Consider the following 26213-nt stretch of genomic DNA (forward strand, 5'->3'; position numbering starts at 1 on the left):
TTACATTGAAGTTATCCCAAAGTTCATTCCTTTCCAAACTACTCGTAGTTCCATACAATACAGGCAGAACGAATAACTTGGAAGGCTCTTCATGCATGCAAAAGTTTCTATCGGTGAACTCCTTGTCTATGATGATATTTTTTATTGTTTAGTTAAATGAGGAAATTTTGTTTCAGAATCTCAAACAACATAGTTTTAAATATGGAGACAAGAACCTTCGCCCCACGAGGAATGGTTGTAACCCCACATCACTTGGCAACGCAAAGTGCTTTAAGCATTCTAAAAGATGGTGGAACTGCTATGGAGGCTATGGTTGCTGCGGCGGCGACCATTGCCGTCGTGTATCCCCACATGAACGGCATTGGAGGTGATGGGTTCTGGCTCATCGTTCCGCCGACCGGTGACTTTGTCGCAATAGAGGCTTGTGGAACAGCCGGTAGTTTAGCTAATGACCAATTTTTTAAAGGGTATAGTAAAATCCCGGCAAGAGGCCCTAAATCAGCTATCACTGTTGCTGGAACTGTCGGTGGATGGGAAGAGGCTTTGAAATATGTATCTGAAAGTGGTTATCCTAGACAATCTATATCTAAACTATTGGCTGATGCTATTATGTATGCGGAGGAAGGATTCCCTATTACATGTTCACAAATAGAGGCGCTTAAGGATGTTGGATTTGATGAAAATAATTCCCAAGAATTTAGGAACGTATTTTTACCAAACGGAACAATACCCAAAGAGGGTCAATTATTTCGTCAAAGGAATTTAGCAAAAACATTCAAAGCTCTTTCACGGAACGGATTAAATAGTTTCTATCGGGGTGATTTAGCGAAATTGATTGCGAAAGACATGGCGTCCCTTGGTATGCCAATCACAGAAACAGATCTTGCAAATTACTCAGCCATTAGGCGGACTCCGTTGAGATTGGCTCATTCGCACGGTGAAGTTTTCAACCTACCGCCACCAACTCAAGGTCTACTTTCTTTATCCATTCTCGGAATCTTGGATCAGTTACACATCGACGGCCGACATGAAGGTCAATTTATTCATGCAACAGTTGAAGCTACAAAACAGGCATTTGTGTTACGAAACGAGCACATGACCGACCCTCGTTATATGAAAATCGATGCCCAATCAATGTTATCAAGTCAAGCAATTGCCAAAATGGCAAGGAATATTAGTCTCAATGAAGTATCTTCAAATGGAAAAGGCGAAGGCCCCGGGGATACGATTTGGATGGGTATAATGGACAACAAGGGATTTTCAGTTTCGTTTATACAAAGTCTTTTTCAAGAGTTCGGGAGCGGAGTTGTTTTACCTGAAACGGGAATCTTGTGGCACAATCGTGGTATTTCTTTTAACCTGGAGAGGAATCATATAAGATCTTTAGTTCCAGGAAAGAAGCCCTACCATACTTTGAATCCTCCTGCTGCTAGGTTGAACGATGGTCGCTTAATGATTTATGGTACAAGAGGTGGCGACGGACAACCCCAGACGCAAGCTGCAATCTTCCATCGATATGTAGTTCAAGGGATGAATTTACAGAAGTCTATTTCGGAGCCTAGGTGGGTGTACGGACCGACTACGGGCAGAAACCACAGTGATGTTTTACGACTAGAGAGTAGATTCAGTGATGAAACAATTGAATATCTTAGGAAAATAGGGCATAAAATTATTATTTTACCACCGTACTCTGAAAACGTTGGACACGCAGGTGCATTAGTAAGATACCCGGATGGTATGATGGAAGGTGCGTATGATCCTCGAAGTAATGGAAACGCAGCTGGTTTTTAATTTACTACCATCACACAGTGTATTTAGATTTTATACATATTTAAATATGAATAATTTTAGCAGGTTACAGGGTGTAGTAGGTAAATTGTTTATTTAATTTTTAAGTTATAGGATATATTTTTACAAAAGGGTTCTTATTTGTAAAATCTCTCTTATTTGTTATATCTCTGATAATACTGAAATGTGCCTAGGTATTATTTATAACTGATAAAGCCATTTTTTCAGTTCCAACACTCTTTTTCTCTAGATATACCTACCTACCTAAATATAGTAAGCACCTAGAGACTTTCTACTTATTAGAAGAATACTTTAGAAACTATAATTTTGAAGTTCTGTCTTGTAGCATATCATATTATTCGATCTGTGATTCTATCATGATAAATCCCTACTTACATAGTAAATATTATCACAGTTTAACTAAATGTGGTAATATTTTATTTATCTCTATATATAAAAATGAATCGCTGAATGCGCGCAAATCTCGAGAACAGCTGAACCGATTTTGCTAATTCTTTTTTTATAATATTTAGTCCGCTAGTTTTATATATGAAAGTATGTCTGACAGTCAACTGACAGTCTAAGTTTAATCGACTAAATTTGGTACAGACTACAGATAAGTAGCTTGCATCCCAGAAAACGACCAATGACTTCTAGATATATAGAAGTCATTGGAAACGACAGCTATTTTTGGTCCAGGAAAAGTTGTTGAAAAACCCCTGTTTGACTTGAATTTTCAAAAGTCCTTTCTTAGCGGATTCCTACGTCATAATAGCTATCTGCATGCCATATTTCAGTCCGGTCCGTCCAGTAGATCGAGCTGTGCGTTGATAGATCAGTCAGTCAGTCAGTCAGTTAGTTTTATACATTTAGATTTAGATAACAATAACGCTAAGTTTTCGCTAGCGTTCTCTGGTTACACCATGTATAACCTTTGCAGCAAATATTAGCTTATAACAACGCGGTACCTGGTCAGTTTAATCGCTAAAGCCCAATTTCTCTAAAGCATCCCGGAAAGTTTCCCCGTTAATACATCGTTAGCCCGGACTGGCCTGGGATGAAGCTTAAATCTGAAATACCCCGCGTCACAATATAATGTCCCAATAGCATGGACTTGGAATAGCTAGATGCCGCAAACCGTGCGTCCAGGCGTGCCCGAAAGGCTTTGAGCACTTCCGTATTTTATTTTCACCCCTCTGTCAATACTATCATCATCAATAACCGATAGACGTCCACTGCTGGACATGTCTCTTGTAGTTACTTCCACAAGCCTTTCATGATTCTAGGTCAATTCCTTTATTCCTGTGGAGATACGGAACCTAAAAAACTAAGCACGGTTGGTTTCATACTATTTAATGAACGTGCGTCATCTAGATGTCCCAACCACTCCTCCATAAATATCTAGGTTATACCAAAAATTACACCCGGGATATCAAAAGTCTATAACTGTCTATGAAAAGATAAAGTGTGAAGTAATAAAGACAGGAATTATGGTAAACGATTCGCATTATAAGAATTTTTATGGTCACAAATCGGTTACTTATTTGTTCATGAGATACAGTCCGCTGACGGATAGACAGACGGATGGACAGCGGAGGCTTAGTAATAGGGTCCCATTGACACTCTTCGGGCACGGAAACCTAAAAATAGGCATAGTTTGTTTTCATACTATTTAATGAACGTGCGACATCTAGCTGTCCCAAGTCCATGGTCCCGGATAGCTTCCAAACCACTCCCCCATAAATACCTAGGTTATACCAAAAATTACACCCGGGAGATCAAAAGCCATAAACTGTCTATGAAAAGATAAAGTGTGAAGTAATAAAGACAGGAATTATGGTAAACGATTCGCATTATAAGAATTTTTATGGTCAAATAAGTAACCGACGGAATTTCCATGAATATGATTAACCTGAGTAAAGTTTGGTGCGAAATAATGAAAGAGATATGAATGAATTTTAAAACTTTAGAAATACAAGATGATACCCGTGACTTCGTTCGCGTGTATTTAGGTTTTAAAAAATCCCGTGGAAACTTTGATTTTCCGAAATAATAAGAAAGGTAGTCAATGCGCGTCTCCGGGATGCAAGCTATCTCTGCACCAAATTTTGTCAAATTTGGTTTAACTGATGGACCGTAAAATGTAACACGACAATAACAAGGACAGACAGATAGACACTTTTAGTTGGATAAGAAAAAAATCGGTCAAGTGCGAGTCGGACTCGCACACTAAGCGTTCAGTACCATATTAAAAGAAATAGCACTTTTTAGTTTTTTTTAGTTTTCATGGCAGCCATTTTGAAATTTTTATTTACCGCTTTCGGATTTTTCCCTTTACTTGTGCTATAAGACCTATTTACCTATAGTACGCGACAGGTCGAGATGACAACAATCGGGGAGAGAACGCCCGCCACACCCGCACGGTCCGCGCGGCAACCCAGTGCGGGGGAGCGCGGGTAACACGCGCGCCTCATATCCCGATTGCTATCTCGACATTATGGCAGACTAATACCTGCCGATGATCTTAGGTTAACGGGAAGTACCCTGTAGGTTTTGGTTCCTTTGACGGGTCTTTACAGAGAATAGAATATATTTTTATTCAACTTATTCAAGTAAACTTTTACAAGTGCTTTTGAATCGTCCTGGTACGGAATGAAATTCCTACCGAGAAGAACCAGCAAGAAACTCAGCGGTTTCTTTTCAAGTGTTCAATTTAGAATATTAGACAGACAGACATACAACAAAGTGATCCAACGAGGGTTTATTTTTCTCTAAACATACGGAACCTAAAAATAAGCTTTATTCATCATCTTATAATTTTGTATATACCTACAGCTGTTTTATTCATGTCATGTACGATGTAGATACCAGTTTAGGCTTGGTATTGAGGTAAATCAATAAAGTCTAGACCCAGCCTTTGAGTCAGGCAAAGCCTACTTAATATTCCTTTCTTAACTAAAGGCCTTTCCGTAGATAAAGTGCTCGAGCTACATGATAAAAAGGTTATAAAATTTCTAGCGAGCCAATTGACTTGAGGAAACCTTTGAGCGTTATAATGGGAAAGCTTTGACGAGAAAATTAAATTCATTAACTAGATACTTGAGGGCATTGAGCGGTAATGAGCGGAGATAGTCTAAGTCAAAGTCAAAGTCAAAGTCAAAGTCAAAGTCAAATGATTTATTCAAAATAGGTAATAAATTACTTTTTTCGATAGTCAGTTGTTAGATTTGTAAGATATAGTGGTGATAATTATTACGCAAACTTAAAACTAAAGCTACGAGGCTAGTAATTAAGACCGCCTTTCTATCGGGAGGTCAGGGGTCCGACTTTTACCTAAATTTGCGAAGTTATGTGCATTTTAGAGCCTCAAAAGTTCAACGGTTAAGGGGCGGACTGAATTCCAAAGGTCGCTGGTTCAAACCCCACCCGTTGCACTATTGTCTTACCCATCCTAGCACAAGCTTTTCGCTTAGTTGGAGGGCAAAGGGGAATGTCAAGAAAACTAAGCAATTGAATATCACTTGTTTTTATGATGCTCTTATAAAGGCTTTCTTAAAGGTGTGTGACTTGGTCAACGTAGTAACTATGGCAAAAAAACCCTTCTCATTCTGAGAGGATGACCAGTGCTCTGTAGTGAGCCGGCGATAGGTTGGTCCAGCGCTGGTTGGTTCAGCGAAGCCAACTACGCAAATGTCATAGTGCAAAAGTGTTAGCGCAAGCACAGATACACTTTCTATTCCCTCACTCTCATAATCCTATGTGACGGCAATCCAAGACACCCAGAAAGAGATTAGTTTAGTCCGTGCAAGTCGGATACACTCTGCCAGTTAAAATTCCGGAGGGATTTCTTTCCCCTTTTTTCCCAGAAAAAAAGACTAGAAAACAACAAATACTAGGTCCTATATGAAAGAAAAACTCGTAAACAGTGAAAATTGGAAGTGGAAAACATGTTTTTAGTTCACAAAGCGAAGGTACGAGTAATAAGAGGCGAGTTATACAGAGACCGGCTGTCCGACGGCAGTAGATAAATCGAATTTTGTTTGTCTTGTCTCGACTCGCCACAGACTCTCGACCGACGCAGTCAATGTCTCAGGCCGAGATCACTTAACCATGTTATACATGCGAGTGTGTTTATCTGTTGGTTTGTCCTTCAATCACGTCGCAACGGAACAACGTTTTTTTTTTAAAGAATATTAGCCATGTTAAATGACTTATATTCCCCTTTCCTCTCCAACTAAGCGTCAAGCTCGTGCTAGGAGTAGGTACGACAATAGTGCAACGGGCGGGGTTTGAACCGTCGACTTTTCGGTTTTCAGTCCATTCCTTTACCGGTTGAGCTATTGAGGCTCTAAAGAATGCGAATATATTATAAATGCGAAAGTGTGTTTGTTTGTTGGTTTGTTGCTTTGCCCTTCAATAACGTCGCAATGGACCTACAAATCGCCGTGATTTTTGCATGGGTATAATTTCAGACCTGGAGAATGACATAAGCTACTTTTTATCCCGGAAAATCAAAGAGTTCCCACGGGATTTTTCATATCCTAAATCCACGCGTACAAAGTTGCAGGCATCAGCTAGTAGGCTATAAATTACTTACAACACGCGTGCGAAGTCGCAAGTAAAAGCTTGTATCTAATAAAATGAAAGCAAGTCTTTCTTCTTCGTTTTCCGTACTAACTTTTTTCCGTGTTACAGTAGTACGAAAAACATAGGCTCGTTTGTGATTGGTTGGTCACTCAAAATGGTAAATGTCCACTGACTTTTTCGTCTTTGTCATTTGTATGTGATTACGTAACAGAGAGACCCATGTATTAACTTCTCTCCGTGGATAGCGTATAGTGCAAACTTGGCTTATTGGAGAGATTAGGTAACCATCAAGCTATTTTTTGTTTGCGCAAGTTTGCGCTGGCTTAGAGAAAAGTTCTTTGTTGCAGTCAAAGTCTACTTGATCTAGACTTTAGAATTCTGAATTGTCAGAGGACATTCTATTTTAGGTGTTCTGCTTCCAGTACACGTTATTGCCTCTTTAGAAATGTTTTAATGCAACATTATTATTGCTTTCGTAAAAGAATAAACAAAACTTAATTTGCTTTGTATTACCCACCAGCTTATCCCCGTCACTTCGTACGCGTAGATTACATACATTTCAAACCCCTATTTTACCTTTTTAGGGGTTGAATTTTCAAAAATTCTTTCTTAGCTGATGTCTTCGTCATAAAAGCTATGCATGGTTTCATGCCAAATTTTAGCCCGATCCGTCCAGTAGTTTGAGCTTTGCGTTGATAGATCAGTCAGTCAGTCAATCAGCTTTTCCTTTTATCTATAATATGTCGAATCTAGACATGAATATGGTCTTAAACATAGCTCAAATTTCATGGTAGGTATACATTCTTTATTGTTGTCTTAATAGTGTCAACCCATTTGTGAAATAGCAGCACGGGACCTAGGTACGTTTTTCAGTTTCAAGATTTTCGGAAATTCCATCCCCTCACCGATTAAAAAAAATCGGCTAAGAGCGAGTCAGACTCGCGCACTCAGAGTTCTACAGTTGTATTTTTTCGACATTTTGCACGATAACTCAAAAACCTGATGCCTAAAAATAAATAAAATTTGTTTTAGAATGCACAGGTGAAGCCCTTTATGCTGATACCCCACTTCATATAGTAATCTTACTTTGAAAATTGAAAATACTATTTATTAGTTCATGAAGCTCTGCTGCGTTTATGCACCCTCTAATTACAGCTATCTCCGCCACCGCTCCAAATTTTTCGTAAGTCCGTTTAGTCGCACGGTAGCGCGCTCCAGGTCACCCATACCGCGCACTTTGGCTGCGCTCAACGCGCTGCTGAAGGAGTCCCCTCGCTGTGACATATTTGCTGACAAATGGGCTGACCTCATGGGTCAGATCTTGCACTTTTGTGAAAATTTATAATTTTGCTTTTTAAAATTTATAATTTTAACAATATTTGTAAGTATGTTTATGTTAGTTTGTACTCGTAGTTTAATTAGTGTAATTGGCTTTATGGCCGTTCTAATTAAATAATAAATAAATAAATAATAATAATAATAATAATGACCACAATTTAATTTTTTGTGTGATATAACCCTAAATTTACTGTTTTCGGATTTTTCCCCTTATGTCAGCTATAAGACCTACCTATCTGCCAAATTTCATGATTCTAAGTCAACGGGAAGTGCCCTGTAGGTTTCTTGACAGACCGACAGACAGACAGACAACGAAGGGTTCCGTTTTTCCTTTTGAGGTACGGAACTCTAAAAATACCACTTGAGCGAAGCAAGTGATTAAAAAAAAGTAATATCCATTTAAATAATGTATAGGTACGATCGTGTGCCGTATGAGTAATCGCACTCTATCATACATGAGTGCGCTTGAACTACATGAGTGAGTGAATCTTTTATTCAAATAAAAAGTAGATCCCGTGCTGACTGGGCCCGTGGTTCTATTAAATTACAAGCTTTTGCCCGCGACTTGGATGGCGTTAACTATTTACACTACTACTACACAAATTTCAAACCCCTATTTCACCACCTTAGGGGTTGAATTTTCAAAAATCCTTTTTTAGCGGATGCCTACGTCATAATAGCTATCTGCAAAAAAAAATCAGCCCTATCCGTCCAGTAGTTTGAGTTGTGCGTTGATGGATCAGTCAGTCAGTCAGTCAGTCAGTCAGTCAGTCACCTTTTCCTTTTATATATTTAGATTTAAAATTTAAAACAAGAAAGTAGTAGGTCCTAGCCAAATAATATATTAAAAAGAGAACTACTGTGCCATGTAGAATTTAAAATAGAAATCCACAGCCAGTGTCAAACGGAATGATGTAAGGATTTTAGCGATACCCCATTATACCATACCATACCCCATATATTTTTCCCCACGGAATTTTTAAAAATCTAAGCACACGCGGACGAAGTCGCGGTCATCATCTAGTAAGCTATAAGTTATTTAATATAACGAATATAGGTTCAACCCACAGTATTTTATATGCAAAACTCAATTTATCTAAGCCACCACGGGAACTTTTGTCATCAACATGCGAGTGTAGGTAGTCCCCACGATTTTCGAGGTTACTTTTTAGTTTGGGAAATCAAAGTTTTCCCACGGGGTTCTTAAAGGCCCATATTTTAACACTTTTTGACGAATTTGGCAAGATGACTTGCATCCTGGAGACGAACTTAGGCTACTTTTTCCCCACGGAATTTTTAAAAATCTAAGCACACGCGGACGAAGTCGCGGTCATCATCTAGTAAGCTATAAGTTATTTAATATAACGAATATAGGTTCAACCCACAGTATTTTATATGCAAAACTCAATTTATCTAAGCCACCACGGGAACTTTTGTCATCAATATGCGAGTGTAGTTAGTACCCCACGGTCCTCGAGGCTGGAACGGAGCTTAAATCTGAAGTGCTCCACTTCCGAGGCACAGACTAAAGGCTAAGATAGACGGCGAAATAGCCATCAATAAATGGAATTAATTAAAAAAGGTACCCATACAGGCTTTGTACCTATAGTATACGACAGGTCGAGATGGCACTCAGAGAGGGAACGCCCCGACAACCCGCACAGCCTCCATCCTATCCCGGTGTGGGTGAGCGTGGGTGACATTTGGGTGTACGGGGGGGGGGGGGGGCGTCTCCCCGCCTTATACCCCGATGCAAAATGCAACGAACAACCTACCTATATATCATTCAAGTTCTCAATTTAAGAAATCTATCATGGCTAAGTTGTGACTATACGGAACCCTACACTACGCGAGGCCCGCCACGCACTTGGCCAGTTTTTAATTTTTTTTATTAGTACTTGTTTCAAATTATAAATCCAGGCCGTCCAAGTCGCAAGCAAAAGCTACTTTTTAACCGACTCCAAAAAAGGAAGTTCTCAATTCGACTGTATTTTTTTTTATTAAAATAAAAGATTCACTCACTTATGTAGTTCAAGCGCATTCATAATGTATCATAGAATGCGATTAATTAGTACGGCACTCGATCGTACCTAAACAATTTTTAGAGACACGTCATTGATTGCAAACCAATAGCAATAAGGGCAATTAATGCGTGGTATACACAACCTGGCTTCACTTATAAGAACACGCTGTTTGTTCACGAATATTCCATATAACACTTTCTTTTAGTCTGTGTTCACAATATAAATTCAAAGTCTTAATAGCTTCTAAGCCATTCCATTATAAATAACTAAGGTTGTGCTGAAAATAGCACCTTCGGGATCGAAGCTTGCAAACTGTACTTGGCATGGTGTAATAAATTTTGAAGTTATGTTGAATGGTTTAGGGGATATTTAATGAAAAACGGGAACCCTATAATATCACATTTTAGAGAACCACAGACCATTTTCGCAGAAAGTACGATGCACCTACAAAATTCTCGGTAGAGTTTGTTCTGTGCTTCTTCTCTGACGGTTTGGAACCTTTGTACATTTAATTTTTAATTTAACGGAATTTTGTATTACCAAAAAAGTGTTCGTACTTAAATTCAATATAATTATATTTGACTTTGGACTTTTGTAAAAACTATTAATGGCTGCCCGACTTGAAAATATTATTGTCTTTGTGTTATTAAGTAAATAAAATATTCATGATTTTTTGCATGGGTATAGTTAAAGACCTGGAGAGTGACATAGACTACCTTTTATCACGGGAAATCAAAGAGTTCCCACGGGATTTTTTAAAAACCTAAATCCACGCGTACGAAGTTGCGGGCATCAGATAGTAAAATTATAAAAAAGTCACACTATAGTGAACCTTTATTTTAACTAAGTAGTGTACGCCCATTAGCTGTAACCTACCTAACGATCGTCTTGACGTGACCTTTTGAACTTTGAGGTGAAAGGCCGCTTCAGACTTAATTAATTCTTTTAAAAGATGTCGAAAAAGTTTTTGGCAAATTATGATTTATTTTCTTCTTTTAGGTGATTATTTGTAAGATACTTTCATATTTCTTAAGGTAAGTGTCACGAGCACATTGAGGTTAGAATTTAATTAATTTTCAGTTTCTTTACACAAGAACTGACGACCTCCCTGTCGCAGTGGTAAGCACTGTGGTCTTATTAGTTGGAGGTCCCGGATTCGATTTCTTTCAGGGGTTTGGAATTCCACGCCACGCCGCCACGATCTTGCGCCGACTGAATCCAGCAGTTCCCCACGACTCGTTTGATGTCGTCTTTCCACCTTGTGGGGGTCTTTACGGTGCGAGGTCGCCAATATAGGACCTTGGAATCCCAAAGCCTATCGATTTTTTAAACTAACTTAATAAAGATGCAAATATGATAATAAAAACCAATAACAGAAAATAGACGTGAAAAACATGTTTTTGCCTTGCAGTGTGGAAGTAATAAGGAGACTTATAAAAACCTCTCCGTCCGATAGCAGTAAATAAGTCGAATACTGTTTGTGCTTGGGTTTCGAGCCTGCGCACACTTTCGCCACGACTCAATAGGTATGACATTCATGTAAAGGAAGAAAGAAAGAAAGAAAACTTTGTTATTTGATCACTATACTAAATACAATGAACACTACAATAAACCTTAAAACTAAATTAAATCAATCTACACCATTATACTGATAAGTAAAATCAGAAACCCTTATTATAAATGCGAAAGTGTGTTTGTTTGTTGGTTTATTGGTTTGTTGGGTTGTCCTTCAATCACATCGCAACGGTGCATCGGATTGACGTGATTTTTTTTGCATGGGTATAGATAAAGACCTAGAGAGTGACATAGACTACTTTTTATCCCGGAAAATCAAAAAGATCTCACGGGATTCTTGAAAATCTAATTCCACGCGGACAAAGTCGTGGGCATCAGTTGGTAATCCATACTAATATTATAAATGCGAAAGTGTGTCTGCCTGTCTGTCTGTCTGCTAGCTTTTCACGGCCCAACCGTTCAACAGACTTTGATGAAATTTGGTACAGAGTTAGCTTATATCCCGGGGAAGGACATAGGCTACTTTTCATCCCGGAAAATTGATGAGTTCCCACGGGATTTTTAAAAACCTAAATCCACGCGTACGAAGTCGTGGAAATCAGTTAGAAAAAAATAAATTAAAATACTTAGTGGCAAAGGCGACAACCTAGGCGCACCCTATCTTATGCGTGCGAAGTCGGTAAAGTTCCTTTGTTGCAGTCAACTGAATCTAGACCCGGAGCACTGAATTGTCACAGGAATTTCTATTTCAGTAATTCTACTTGAAGCTGATATTATTTTCTATACCTACTTGTTGTATGGAACTTCATTTATTATGATGGTACTTATAGACTGGATTAGGTGTTTATTTTCTTTTGTACTTAAGTCGCGACGAAGTAAGTACACGACCGATTGAGATGGCAATCGGGGTATGAGGCGGGGGGGGGACGCTTCTCACACCCGCATAGCGCTCGCGATCGCCCGCACCGGGTTAGCGAGGAGACGGGCGCTAATGTGGCACGTAACTTGCGTTGCCACATTGGCCCCGTGTCATATCAGGGAGACATATCATCAAAACTGGGAGCCGCAGCAGAAACAGCTGAAAACGGCAATCGGCGCCATGTATGCCTCTCTTATCGACAGTTACATTTTTGTTCTGTTTGCCGTGGATACCCTGGGGCCATGGAGTCTTAGTGCTAAAAAAAATTTACGAGACATTTTACCGCGATTAATAGCCCCATCTAGTGACAGAAGGGCTAGCTCATTTTTTGCGCAATGGATCAGCCTGGCTGTACAGCGCGGAAATGCAGCCAGTATTCTTGGCACCATTCCACACGGCATGATTTGTATAGTAATTAGATAATTCTAGCTTTAATTTTTAAAGCAATATTTTCATTAAAATTGCAATTAATATGGACACATCTGTGTAGGGTACATATTTTATGTGATACATACCAGTACTAGTTCAATACATGAACCCTGAACATCATTCCATTACAATGCGCAGGTAATTGCATTACGTTACAGTGAAGTTCTTAACCAGATAGTAGGAGAGATTACAGCTAATTAATTACGTGTCTAAGTGGTGATTCGTGTAATTGTACTACAATAGTACATAATGTACCATGTACGTTGTACATAATGGCAATATGACTGCTGACCGAGTTGAATGACCTTTGATAACATTATTGGTATTATAAAGTACCATTTTAAAGTTTAAAACTTACAACTAACACCATCGTTAGTCTGTGGAAAATGCAATTAGAACCTATCCCATAACCCATAGAATTTTTGAAAATTCAAAAATACCGATCCAAGACCGTGAAAATACCTATATGAAAAATATCTACGTCATAATATGTCATAAGCTACAATAGTTCTATGACTACTTCGGAACGTATTTTTTTGGACTCGGATCGGATGAGTGTATAAGATAAATGGTTAGAGTTGCTATTTATTTCTTGAAATTGCTACTAAACTCTTTAGATTTTGCTTAAGAATTAATTCTAAACCATAGACATTTTATTTGTAAACAGAGGCACGTCAAAATGATAGAAAAAATACTACAGACGTGACAGAACAATTAACAGATTATAAATGGCAAATCTATGGTACTTACATGGCGAAACTTAATTAAGATTTTATTATATTTTAGAAATAAAGTAATTGTAGATTTAAATAGAGTATAATGTGGAATTTGAAGTATATAAATTTAGTAGAGTTTAAACTCTATCGACTCTATTGAATTTAATCTTTAGATGGTATCACTATATTTTTATACAGAGGGTGGGAGTTAATCCCAGCCTATAAATGGCTCTGCTTTGACGGTAGAGATCATTAATTTTCCTATTTTTAAGAAGAAGCTGTGACATACCTACAGGTACGAATATTGTTGATTTTATATTTCTTTTGTTGTACTATGTATGTTGATTTATGTATTGTTCAAATGTGTAATTGGTATTTCAAAATAGACACCACCGAGTTTTTTCTTGCCAGTTCTTTCTCTCGGTAGATAATATGCTTTTTACGAACTGGCGGTAGATTTTTCTTAAAGGAAATAATAAATTATTTAATGATAAAGCAATAAGTAATGGTAAAGATAAACTTTGATTTGGAGGGAGTTTTTCCCTGAATAAAACAGTTTATTTCCTTATACAATCTTTTATTTTGTCTCCTACCTACAACCACGCCCTAGCTTATTGATAACGAACTAAGGTCTAGACTCTCAGTAGGTTGATTCCTGACTCTATTGTCTCTATACTTCTGAGGCTAATCTAGCAAGTGCGTAACCGCCCGCGCCCGGTAAGGGTTACCCCATACGGCGCGGACGGTTACGCACTCATAAGGTTTTGAAATTTGTATGAAAGTCTGTCAGTTTTGAAATTTAATATCCAAGATATTAAAATTTAGGCTTTCGGCATAGGTATACCTACCTATAATTACACGTACTTCACGATTTTCGGAAATGGCAAATTTTAAGGACCTTTCACTCTTGTAGGACGATTTTAACTTCATCAATTTGTAAATAATTTGTCAAAATAATGTTTTAAACATAGCCAACTAAAATATACCAAAAAGCTTTAAAATTAAATTAATTCGATTAATAGGCATATTAATAATTTGTGTTCAAAATTAATGAAATGATAGACACATTACGAAATTAATGCACCGTATAACGACCTTTTATTCGCATTAGTCTTTAATTGAAATTCGTTTTTGATGTCCAAAAGTTATAAATTAATTATTCGCCTCATTTAATTTGTGACGCTATCACACTATCGTTTTATAAAATGAAATCAATTTTGATTCACGACCGTAAAGTTCTTTGTTCGATCCCTTATCCTACCAATAAATGTGAGTTATTAAGTACGGCTGCTCAGGAAACCTGCGGTTGGTACCTACCTACGTGTATTTCAGAGAGTGTCTAATTTAAAACGGTCCGAGTTAATTTACTAAAAGCACCTGAAAGCTACCGCTTGTGTGTTTAGAGCTCAGAATACGTAATAGTACAAGTGTATCTATTCAAAGTTAACGTTAACTTTGCATAAATTGGCCAAAATTGTATGGAGATGTAAATTTTTAGGGTTCCGTACCCTAAGTATGCCATCGACATCCTATTAATAGGCCTCCGCTGCCCGTACTCTGTCCGTCCGTCTATCTGTCAGCGGGCTGGATCTCGTGAACCGTTAACTGGTAGAGTTGAAATTTTCAAAGAAATATTGTCTTCTACTGCCGCTACGCTATCAATAAAAACAAACAATAATTTTTTGAAAAAGTCGCCATGAAAAAAAAAAGTGTTGTTTTTTGTGTATTGTACGGGTACGGTGCGGTGCGGTGCAGTGCGCTGCGATGTGGTGCGGTGTGGAGTGGTGCGCTGCATTGCGGTGCGGTGCGACGTGCTGCGGTGCAGTGCACTGAGGTGCGGTGCAGTGCGGTGTGGTGCGGTACGTTGCGGTGTGGTGTGGTGCGGTACGTTGCGGTGCGGTGTGGTTCGATGCAGTGTGGTGCGGTGCAGTGCAGTGCGATGCGGTGCGGTGCGGTGCAATGTGGTGCAGTATGCTGCTGTGCCGTTCGCTGCGGGGTGGTGCGGATCGTTGCGGTGTGTTGCGCTGAGATGCGGTGCGGTGTGCTGCGGTACGGTGAGGTATGGAACCCTAAATATCGGCAAGTCGGATTCACACGCGATGGCTTCCGTAACATCGTACAAGAAACAACACTTTCTTTTTAAATTGACATGGTGCCATTTTGAAATTTTTATGACGTATTTTTTGTTATAGCGGCAAAAGAAATACAGGACGATCTGAAGACACGAATCTGTAGTGGCGGACGGATGGACTGTGGAGGCTTAGTAATACGGTCTCCTTCGCACCACGGAATCTTAAGGAGGTAATAAATCCGTTAATCTGTCACCGAGCGGCACTAATGCGGATGAATGGTCCAAACAGCAGCTGAATTAAACTCTCGCAATAATGAAGTGGCTGCGTTCGTCTTCATTTGAGCGTCTTCGCTTTATTAGATAGGTACATGGTAACCCCTAAACCCTCCTTTAAGGAGATACGTTATACGCATGATCCTCTGCCAAAGTATTGGGCCAACAGGTCATATTTGGACGATCTTTCCAAAATTGTCTTCTCTTGAATTTCTCTCGTTAAATACAAATACGGTAACTTCCAATCCCTCGACCTATCTGAGTGAGAAGCTATAGGACAACGTTCTCTTTGACCAAATGTAGCCGCTCGGAGCACTGGGTCCAAATATTTAAAACATATCGCTTTCAGGTTTGTGTGTTGTGTCAGATTTGTCATAAAAAAATCTCAATTTGACCTTGATGGCTGCCTACCGGAGTTTTATTAGATTAATGGGCAGTTTTGGGTTTGGATTCGCTTTGTTAACTAAGGTTCACAGTTGTCGGTCCTTAAAGAGGTTTTGTTTTGTATTGTTTCATGCATGAGAGAGCTATCTCTTCTTTTAAGCGTGTTGCTTGATTGTAGCTCGATAAGTTATGTTACAAAGTGTAGATAGCAGTAGTGATGGACTCACGGGTAGGGCAGTTTCATGTAAGATTGCTTGATAGGGTTTGGAATTTGGATATGCTCATGTTATCGGAGGATGAACGTCACCGGTCCTTGACAAGTTTTTTGTTTTGTATTGCATCATGAACGATAGAGCCTACTCTTACGCGTGTTGCTTGATTGTAGTCCGCAAAGTTTAGGGCTCATCGGATAGCGCGGGTTCGTGTGAGATTGTTTGACAGTTTTGGGTTAGGATACGCCATAGGATACGCTTTGTTAACTGAGGTTGACAGATTTCGGTCCTTGAAGAGTTTTTTCGTTATCATACTCCCCTATGTCACGTGATTCATTAATCAATGAGCCTACAACTTAATTAATAATACTTACATCTGAAATCCGTAGAGTGTACTTTGACTTTGCTCAGACTTAAGTTACAATTAAAACGAGATAGATTAATGTCAGTGTCGCTGTCTTGTTTTAATAAGTCTTTAATTGTCTTAAGTCTGAGCAAAGTGTAAGTTCTGTCTATAGATCTCAGCCTTAGATTAAGGACTATATTATACAGGATGTAATTAGAACGCTAGCGTAAACATGGAGCTATTATTATACTACCTAAACACAATCTGATACCAATAACCATTTGTCTTATACTTGTCGTTTTAGTGATGTAGTATTTTTCAAACCCGCGATGTATAGCGTACAAAACTCGGGTCAATACCCCACCTATGACGCGCCATTGACTCCGCGGCACCTATCTACGCAACGTACGTTGAAGTCTAGCATCAGTGAGATGTTTTATTTGCAATACATTGCGAAATTTAAAAAATACAGGTTTTTTTGTAGTGTCTTATCGGTAATCATCAGTACAATCACCTGTTTTCGTTTTTGGTAGGTCTACTAGTACAGTAAGTATGCTTACATAATATTAGTCTATTTATAGACATGGATAGTGCAGCACTGCGATTATATGTAGGTAAATATCTAAAGTTATATAGGTAGGTATGTAGGACTTATTAAAGCGAAAAAAATATCGATATATCCCTGACAAAAAAGGTGTGGAGATCGTCGTTTGAAGTCGTTAGTTATAAAGGAACTGAATTTGACTACAAACATTTTTCGTCTCGGCGCAAAGAATACTCGGTAGTGTTCCCGAAGCATTTCCCCTTAGATCTAACTGTCACGAAATACAAACATATGTATAGTCCGCGACAGGTTGAGATGGTAAAAAGGGGTGAGGACGCTCTGCACACCCGCGCAGCCCCTGTACTAACCTGGTACGGGATCGTTCTAAGAATTTCACTCCGTAGTTAGATACCTACAGAATGTAATAGTATGAAGAATAGACATTAGCTACAAGAACAACAGAAGAATTGTACAAATGATCCCTGAACTCTGCGGGGAGTGCTATATCTTCCGTTGTATGCTCACGTGTCAAACTGCTGTGAGGCCTGAGAACGTAACAGTCTTGTTGCGAGAGTAAATAACATTATTTTGATTTTTACCAAAAACATAAGATTAGTTCATATACAAATGAGAACAAAGCTACGATTTATGGATAACGCTGGAGAGTCGGCTTGGAAAAGAGAAAGGCAAACTAAACGTGCTTTTTACCAAGGCACCTGGAAAATCTAACATGAATTTCTCGATATTTTTTTTAAAGATTTGGGTCAATATCGTAGACTGAGTAAAAAATCTAGACAAAGGAAAGTTTGCTTTCTCATTCAAACTAAAAAGAGATCACAGACAAAGTTACTAATTTGATAAACAGAGACGCAGCTAACCTATTTTTTGTCCCTTATCGTGTAACCGGGTTTTTTCAAACACTACAACTTTAGTTGCAAAACAAACTTTGAGAGTTCGTGGCTTCATTGTATTTCTCATTAGTTATTTGTTTTCACATAAAAAACGTTTAATACAAATATTGTTGATTGGTTAATACAAATATTGACTACTAAACAAATAAAATGTCGTGTTATTTATCGTTACGTCGTGCAATCGCTATCTCAGACGCGGTTACACAGTACTTTAGTCTAGCTTTTTTACTCAGTCTACGGTCCATATAAATGGTCGACATGGATAGTACTGATTGTGGCAATTACCTTAGGGCTCTAAAACCACTAAAATTTCACCGTGTATAATAACAATTTACGCGACAGTTTCCGTTCTACGCCCGTCAAGTGACGTATTACAGGATCCCCTTATTCCCGCATCTCATCTCTATGCGCCGTATTTTATTTCGACACGCTTAGCTCTATCTTTGACGGGAAATAGTTTTGTTCTTGAAATATCTATAGTGTTTCAGCTACACGTCTTTAGTGCGGATTGTGTTACTACTTAGGTACTTTACGTGATGTTTCGTGTAAAGTGGCACCTTACCTAAATGTTAAGAGGTATTTACAGTATGAATTTACAATAAGAATACGTAGGGACAACTGGAGGTATCACGGGACTACAATGGCCGCGCGGCGTCCACAGGGACGGCGCGGCGAGTGCGTTGTGTAGGCGCAAAGAAATACGTGTGAAACAAACAAGCCCTAACAGTGTTCTGTTCTTGTTATTTGCAATTTTTCAGCGTTTGTTGAAACAAAGGAAACTTCGCGCTGTATATTTTTGCGAAGTAAACAAAGTTGTTCAAAGGCGAACCTAATGCCACTTAACTAATGAGCCGAAAAGTGCTCTCTCAATAAATCTCCTCAGATCTTGGCTTACAATCAGGGACGGAGCCAGCGCTTGGCCAGAGGGGTGCAGATCTCAGAGGGGCAGGAAAATACTGCATAAAATAATACACTAATTACAGAATTACTTTATATAAGTATCTATTTTGCTTTTTGTCCTTTCCTTAAAATTAGCAGGTGCTAATTAATATGCTAACAAAATCAACACGCAAAACCTATATTTAACTAGATGATGCTTGCGACTTTGTCCACGTGGATTTAAGTTTTTAAAAATCCTGTGTACGATTCATCTGTACGATTCAATATATCTTTGTATCCGTCATACACCACCTCCCACTATCAATTTGTTCGTTTCTCCCTAGCGTTAAGGTTGTCTGGAAGAGATCGCTATTTAAAGATAAGACCGCCTTTTTGTACCTAATTTCAAAGATTTCTTTTTCGTAACCTGTCATTTGTGTTTTGTGGTGCAATATAGAATATACATACACACATACATATTATAATATTTTTTTGGAGGCGATTTGCCCTAGATTTCAAAACCTTGGCTACGTCCCTGTCTTGAACTACACCTGTTTTTGCGGTTTCGGCACCAAGTTCCACGACAAGTATAACTATATATTTTACTTCTTATCAGAATCTTACGGCTCACAAAATTAGGGCTGTTTTTGTTTACTCTAACCGTTATAAATGGTTCTAATGACACAATACAAACTTCCCCCAGTTCGGTAACTAATCTCTTAACAGCAAAAGTCTTAAAGTACAAAATAAATAACACAATAACCATATGACGAGGCATTTATTTGGTAGGTACAGATGTTGTACATAAAGGTGTTTGGACAATCCTCGTGCATATTCAATTTTATTATATCAAAATTAGGTTAAAAATAATTTTGTTTTATATTTTTTGGTTTACGCTACGGAGATTTTTAACCGATTTCCAAAAAGGAGGAGGTTCTCAACCAACTATATTCTCAGGTATTTCTCCGTGATTTCTGGACCGATTTTTTTAGGACAAAAAAGAAACTAGAAATGGAAACAATATGATGTTCTACGACATCAACATACGTGTGGAAACAAAAATTATTTTCTAATTTGTAGTAGGTATCTTTAGAAGTCTGTTTTTGAAAAGATTTTCATTACGAGAACAACTTGCACTTTTCCAGTTTTTTTTACAAAAAACATAATCGAAGGTTCGTGCCTTCAGTAAATCAACAAAGAAGGAAGAATAAAAACCAATCTTCCGCACGAAAGGTCCATTGATATCAAACAGAACATCATCCCTACATTAGCATAACGATACTTTTCAAAACACCCTCATTTATATGTGCATTATGGTGGACACCGTATTTCCCTCGCAACCACAGGCTAAGCAATTCCCATATCATTATAAACCAGTAACATCAGTACAGGCGTAAAAATGTATGAAGAATTTTTATCTGTTGCAGAAATTTCATTCCGCGCGGTTCGTACAGTCCACTATTTGTTTTTATGGGATGCCAGCGGCCGGTGGATATTGTTATTAAAATGGTTTTGAAATAGTCTGCTGTGCTTCCTGGGTACACTTATGGCTCATATTTGGCTTGTGTACACGCTACGTTTAAGCATCATGTGGGGATTTTAAATTATTGGATGTTTATCCTGGTTCCAACTTTTAATTTAGTAGTACGTAGAGATGCACGATTGGGATGCTCAAGATGAGAAGTCGATCAGTGGAACACCAGCGATCAAGCTAGGTTTTTTTAAAGTACAAACTGAATAGAAATATAATATGCTTGTTTGTTGTGTTAAACAAATCTAAAACACTTTGTAAGAAAAGTCGGTAATTCTGGTTTTGTTTGGTCTGTGATTTAACTCTGACAGTTCTGGACACTGACAACAAAAAAAAGAGAGCCTTGACGTTAGTCTATGGCGGACCAACGCTTAAAAAAGAAACTTGCATAGAAAAAGAGATTGTAATAAAAATAAATATAGCTATATGATGTAATTCGTGTACTTGATTAAAAAAAGTCAAATTACTTCAAGTGTGCTTGTTATTTTATCAGTCAGAAGTGGTCTCAGATTCACGTGCTCTTAAGGTTTGTAAGGCATTGAAGGAAGATCGGTGAGTTCATCATTGTTTGTAACTATAAAGTAGAAAATATGCACTTCCACCATTTCGTTATGGTTTGGGTATTCAACTGGTATTTTACACCAAAGTAGAATGTAGATTAATCATAACGAGTAAATACCTTAGCAAAATAGGTGTGATTAAAATTATGGTAAGGAGCGAATCGACAGAAATGACCTAAGTTAGAAACATCACCCAAACCATTACTAGGTCGGGAGACTAATTATTATAGTTGTGTATTTACCTATAATTGAAATGTTAGAATTAACGACATTAAGGTGTTAAAATATAGCTCATTCAAGGTACCTATCTACCTATTTTATGTTCAGTTCAAAGAGAGGTTTACATTTAGGTACATGTCGGATTGTTATTCTAAGCCTAGGTACATGCAACAATATGCATGCAGTAATATAAGTGATGTCATATTAACACTGTTTTGAAAGATACATAGTGCTAGTTTTGAGGTTACTGGATACAATTATTAAGTAATTAAACTGCACATTTACCTAACTGAATCTAACATTAAACTGTCTTGAATTTGTTTTACTTATGTTGGTAAATTTTGGTCCATATGGATTTTTACTTTAAATGTTTTTCCCAGTAAATCAGTTCAACATCTTTGAGTTAAATTAAGTATAGTCCCATTGCTCAATGACTTTAAATATAATTATTAAATTATAATCACCACAAAGAGTATATCATACAAATATCTCAGCTTTATTCGACATTAGCATAAAACATAATATAATTTACCTACCTATTTATTTACATATACCATAATTATAATTAAAGAAATTATCTTGCCGGCCAGCATAAACTTAGGAACAAAGTTATATCAATCGCTATAGATCAGTGAAAAAAAAAACCTATTTTGAGTGGAAATCTTTATCATAAGTGCTAAGGCTCCCTGTACAATGTTGTTGTTAAATAAGTATCAGACAATTTTCATGATGCCCGGGTATGGGAAACAAGAATTTATTGTTGTTCTCCATTTAATATTTTGCAAGTAATACTTATTATTGATATAATAAAATAACTCTGAATTTGTTGCTTGAAAGTAGGTAATATCAACAAAGATTGGTTATTATTTCATTTGAAATAGTATAAATTAAGTAATAATACTGATTTCAAAGAAGAATTAATGTAGTTACTATTAAGGTAGTAGTAATAACTTTATGCCAAGGATCACTGGTAGAGACCTTGTACAGAAATGGGTCCGTCCCTGTCCACTTTTTCTTTTTTTTCTCTCTATGTATTGTTATAACTTTCTGGTACTAATAAAAAGTGAAATATATTTGAATAATAATATACTAAGACTACCAATCGTTTTTCAGTTTAATTGGTTGTATAGTGGTATAGTCCGTTCACTCTATTTAGGTATTGGTGGTTGGTTTTGTTACTGTTAAAAAATCTATAGGTATAACTAAAAAAAAAAAGGGGGGGGGGCTTATAAAATATGGAACATAGTACTAATAGGTCAAGAGAGGGTGGAACACCTTCACCACCACCTCCTCGGGGCCGTAAAAGAGAACGCTCTAAAAGAAAAGAACAAAGTCGTAGGCGGAAGAGACGATCCAGAACAAGCTCTTCCTCATCGACAAACTCATCCTTAGAGCATCATAGACACTCGAAGCGTCAACGTCATCATAATATATTAGAAAAGTTAGTGGATGCTTTAAATGACAGAAACTCTGTTCACCCAAGTACACAAGGGTTACATGGATCTCAGCATGTTATACCCGAATTTAACCCACAATGTAAGGCACAGACCATGAAAGATTGGCTGTCAAAAATTAATGAGTCGGCTCATGTTTATGGCTGGTCTGAACGTCAGACTATATTTTATGCATTGCCGAAACTGACGGGCTTAGCTAAACGCTGGTATGATGGGCTGACCAGCGTAAAGTTTGCATGGTCCGAGTGGCAAAGTAAATTGCTGGCCGCATTCCCATGTGAACAAAACTATGGGGAGCTGCTTACCGAGATGTTGGCTCGAAAATCGAGACGGAGTGAATCCTGGGAGGAGTACTACTACGATAAAATTATGATGATAAATCGATGCGAGTTGAAAGGAAAACAGGCAGTAGACTGTCTTAGTCATGGAATATATGACATAAACGTGCGCATGAATGTGCAAGGGAGTAATTTTAACGAACCCGAAGAAGTCCTTAGATACTTTAGGAATATCTCTAGTCAGGTTGATAATTCCCGGAAATTTTTTCACGCGGGACGGGACAGTGTGAAACGAGATCATCCGATGGGAATGAAACCAAGCGATGGAAAACGACCATTCCAAAAGTGCTATAATTGCTCAGAAGTCGGGCATACGGTAACAAGTTGTCCAAAAGACATATTAAAATGCAAGAAATGCAGACGATTTGGACACATAGAACAAAATTGTGCGTCGGTGACTACAACGAAAACAAATACACCAAAGAGTGTTCTTACTATAACTACTACAAATGATCGTAATGGAAAATATTTTAAGCAAGTTAGTGTTAATGACCAATATAATATGTCAGCATACGTGGATCTAGGAAGTCAATGTACATTAATGAAAAAGGACGTGGGTCTACGCCTTAATGTACCAGTTGAGAAGACGCAATTACCTGAGTTGAGAGGATTTGCTCATGGGAAGGTTGTTCCTTATGGTAAGATAAATATAAAGATTGCATTTGATGCGTTAAACGAACAAGTTGAGGTTTATTTGGTAGATTCAAACCTATTAAATACAGACATACTCATAGGGCAGACCTTGACCGAACTGCCCCAGGTTAGGGCTTTTAAGACCGATGATAAATTGGTATTTTACAAAGAATTGACACAACAAGCTGGTAGGTTGAAATTGTACAACAACGTTGATGTTATTATAACTGGTGTCAAAAGTATTGCAATTAAAGCAGAAACTGATTTCACGGGTTCCGTATATGTCGATACAGAGTCGTGTATGAAAGATGGGAAAGAGTATATGATTCTGCCAGGGGCATACGCTGTCACAAACGGACTCGGCTCGCTCATAATGATAAGTTTGTCTTTCGAGCCCTTTACAATAGCAAAGGATACTTTGTTATCTAGAGCTATCATTCTTTCAAGTGATCTTGTTCCTGACGCACCGCTTCATGAAGCTATTTCGCTCAATATCAACCTGATAAGTACTAAGGAAACTCAAGCAGCTATCGATGTTGGACAGATCAACACCGATGATGCTTTCGATCCCGAAACCAAAGAGAGCTTATGCAAGGTTTTAAACAAGCATCGCAGTTGTTTCGCGTTTTCGTTAGATGAGTTAGGTTTGACATCCTTAGCAGAAATGAAGATCCAGTTAAAAGACAACGTACCCGTAACTTACCGACCCTACAGACTGTCCTATTCTGAGCGCGCTAAAGTTAATAGTATTATAAGTAATATGCTCGCTAATGGCATTATACGCGAATCACAATCGGAATACGCCAGTCCCATAATAATGGTAAGTAAAAAGAATGGGGACGTAAGGCTGTGTGTTGACTACCGAGCCGTAAACAGGAAAACGGTGAAAGACAAGTACCCGATGCCATTGATTGACGATCAGATTGATAGTTTATCTGGTCAAATATATTTCACGACATTGGATCTGACATCCGGATATCATCAGGTACCTGTTGCGGAAGATTCGAAACATTTAACCGCGTTTGTTACTCCGGACGGACATTTTGAATACAATCGAATGCCGTTCGGGTTAACGAACGCACCAGCAGTATTTCAAAGACTTGTTTTAAATCTGCTTAGACGGAAAAATATTCCGGGTGTAATGGCATACATGGATGATATCATCATAGCTTCTAGATCCGTGGAGGAAGGTATGGCAAGACTAGAGTCCGTGCTAGAATTGATCGGACATGCCAATTTGACTTTAAATTTGGAGAAGTGCCATTTTTTTAAAAAATCCATAGAGTATCTGGGTTTTGAGATTTCCGCCGAAGGCGTGCGTCCTGGGAGGAGAAAGACTGAGGCAGTGGAAAGTTTTAAAACTCCACAAAATGTGCACGAAGTGAGACAGTTTGTGGGGTTAGCCAGTTTTTTTAGACGCTTTGTAGCCGGTTTCGCGTCGATAGCTAAACCTCTCACTAAACTAACCAAAGCAAATACGAAATGGGAATGGGGAGAGGAACAGTCGAAAGCATTCGATCAGCTAAAGAAAGGCCTTACGGTACGTCCGGTACTGGCGATTTATAATCCAACTTATGAAACAGAGTTACATACGGACGCAAGTGCTCATGGTTTGGGCGGGATACTATTACAACGAGAGGACTGTAAGTCACCACTTAAGGCGGTTGCTTACTTCAGTCGTCAGACGACTGTAGACGAGCAGCGTTTTCACTCATATGAGTTAGAAACTCTTGCCGTTGTGGAATCACTGAAGCGGTTTAGAGTTTATTTAATCGGATTGGACTTTAAAGTCGTTACAGACTGCAATGCTCTGCGGCTGACTTTGACCAAAAGAGATCTTATTCCACGAATAGCTCGTTGGTGGCTTTTGGTTCAAGAATTTACATTTAGTATTGAGTATCGGCCGGGTACTCAAATGGCTCATGCAGATGCACTTAGCCGGAACCCTATTCAAATTAATGATGATGGGTGCCAAGTTTTGCATGTTAGTGAAGTACACTGGTTACAATCGGTTCAAATGAGCGATCCAGAATTATCACATATCAAGGCTGCGTTAGACCCAAAAAGTCTAGAAATTAAAGATATTAAAAACAACTATGAATTAAAGGATGGAAAGATATATAGAAAAGTGAATGGGGAATTGCGATGGGTTGTACCCAAAGACGCTCGATGGAGAATATGCCAACAATGTCATGATGAAGCGGGACATTTTTCTTATGAGAAGACATTGGAAAAGGTGAGACGTGATTATTGGTTTCCTAAAATGGCTCAATTCATAAGAAAATACGTTCGAGCTTGCATTCCATGTGCTTATGCCAAACAGCCAGGGGGGAAGAAACCGGGCTTTCTTCACCCAATACCGAAGCCAAATATTCCTTTCCAATGTCTTCACATTGACCATCTAGGTCCATTTAATAAGAGTAAGAAAGGCAGTACGTATATATTAGGGATAATAGACAGTTACACAAAATTCATAATTTTGCGGGCTGTGAAAAATACGAAGAGTAAGACATCAATTACGGCTCTTCGGGATGTATTCAGT

General features: G+C 38.3%; 1 protein-coding gene across 1 annotated transcript in view; it reads left to right on the top strand.

Annotated features, from left to right (window-relative positions):
* The window catches only part of LOC117987055 (oxamate amidohydrolase proenzyme-like), a 33770-nt gene extending 31761 nt beyond the window's left edge, over positions 1-2009 (top strand). The window contains exon 2 of the mRNA XM_069502333.1: positions 177-2009. Coding sequence (XP_069358434.1) covers positions 202-1791 — 1590 coding nt within the window. The 5' untranslated portion in view covers positions 177-201 and the 3' untranslated portion in view covers positions 1792-2009. The remainder of the gene's footprint in view (positions 1-176) is intronic.
* Positions 2010-26213: the final 24204 nt, after the last annotated feature.

Source organism: Maniola hyperantus, chromosome 12 (assembly GCF_902806685.2).
Source record: "Maniola hyperantus chromosome 12, iAphHyp1.2, whole genome shotgun sequence".
NCBI classification, from domain to species: domain Eukaryota; kingdom Metazoa; phylum Arthropoda; class Insecta; order Lepidoptera; family Nymphalidae; genus Maniola; species Maniola hyperantus.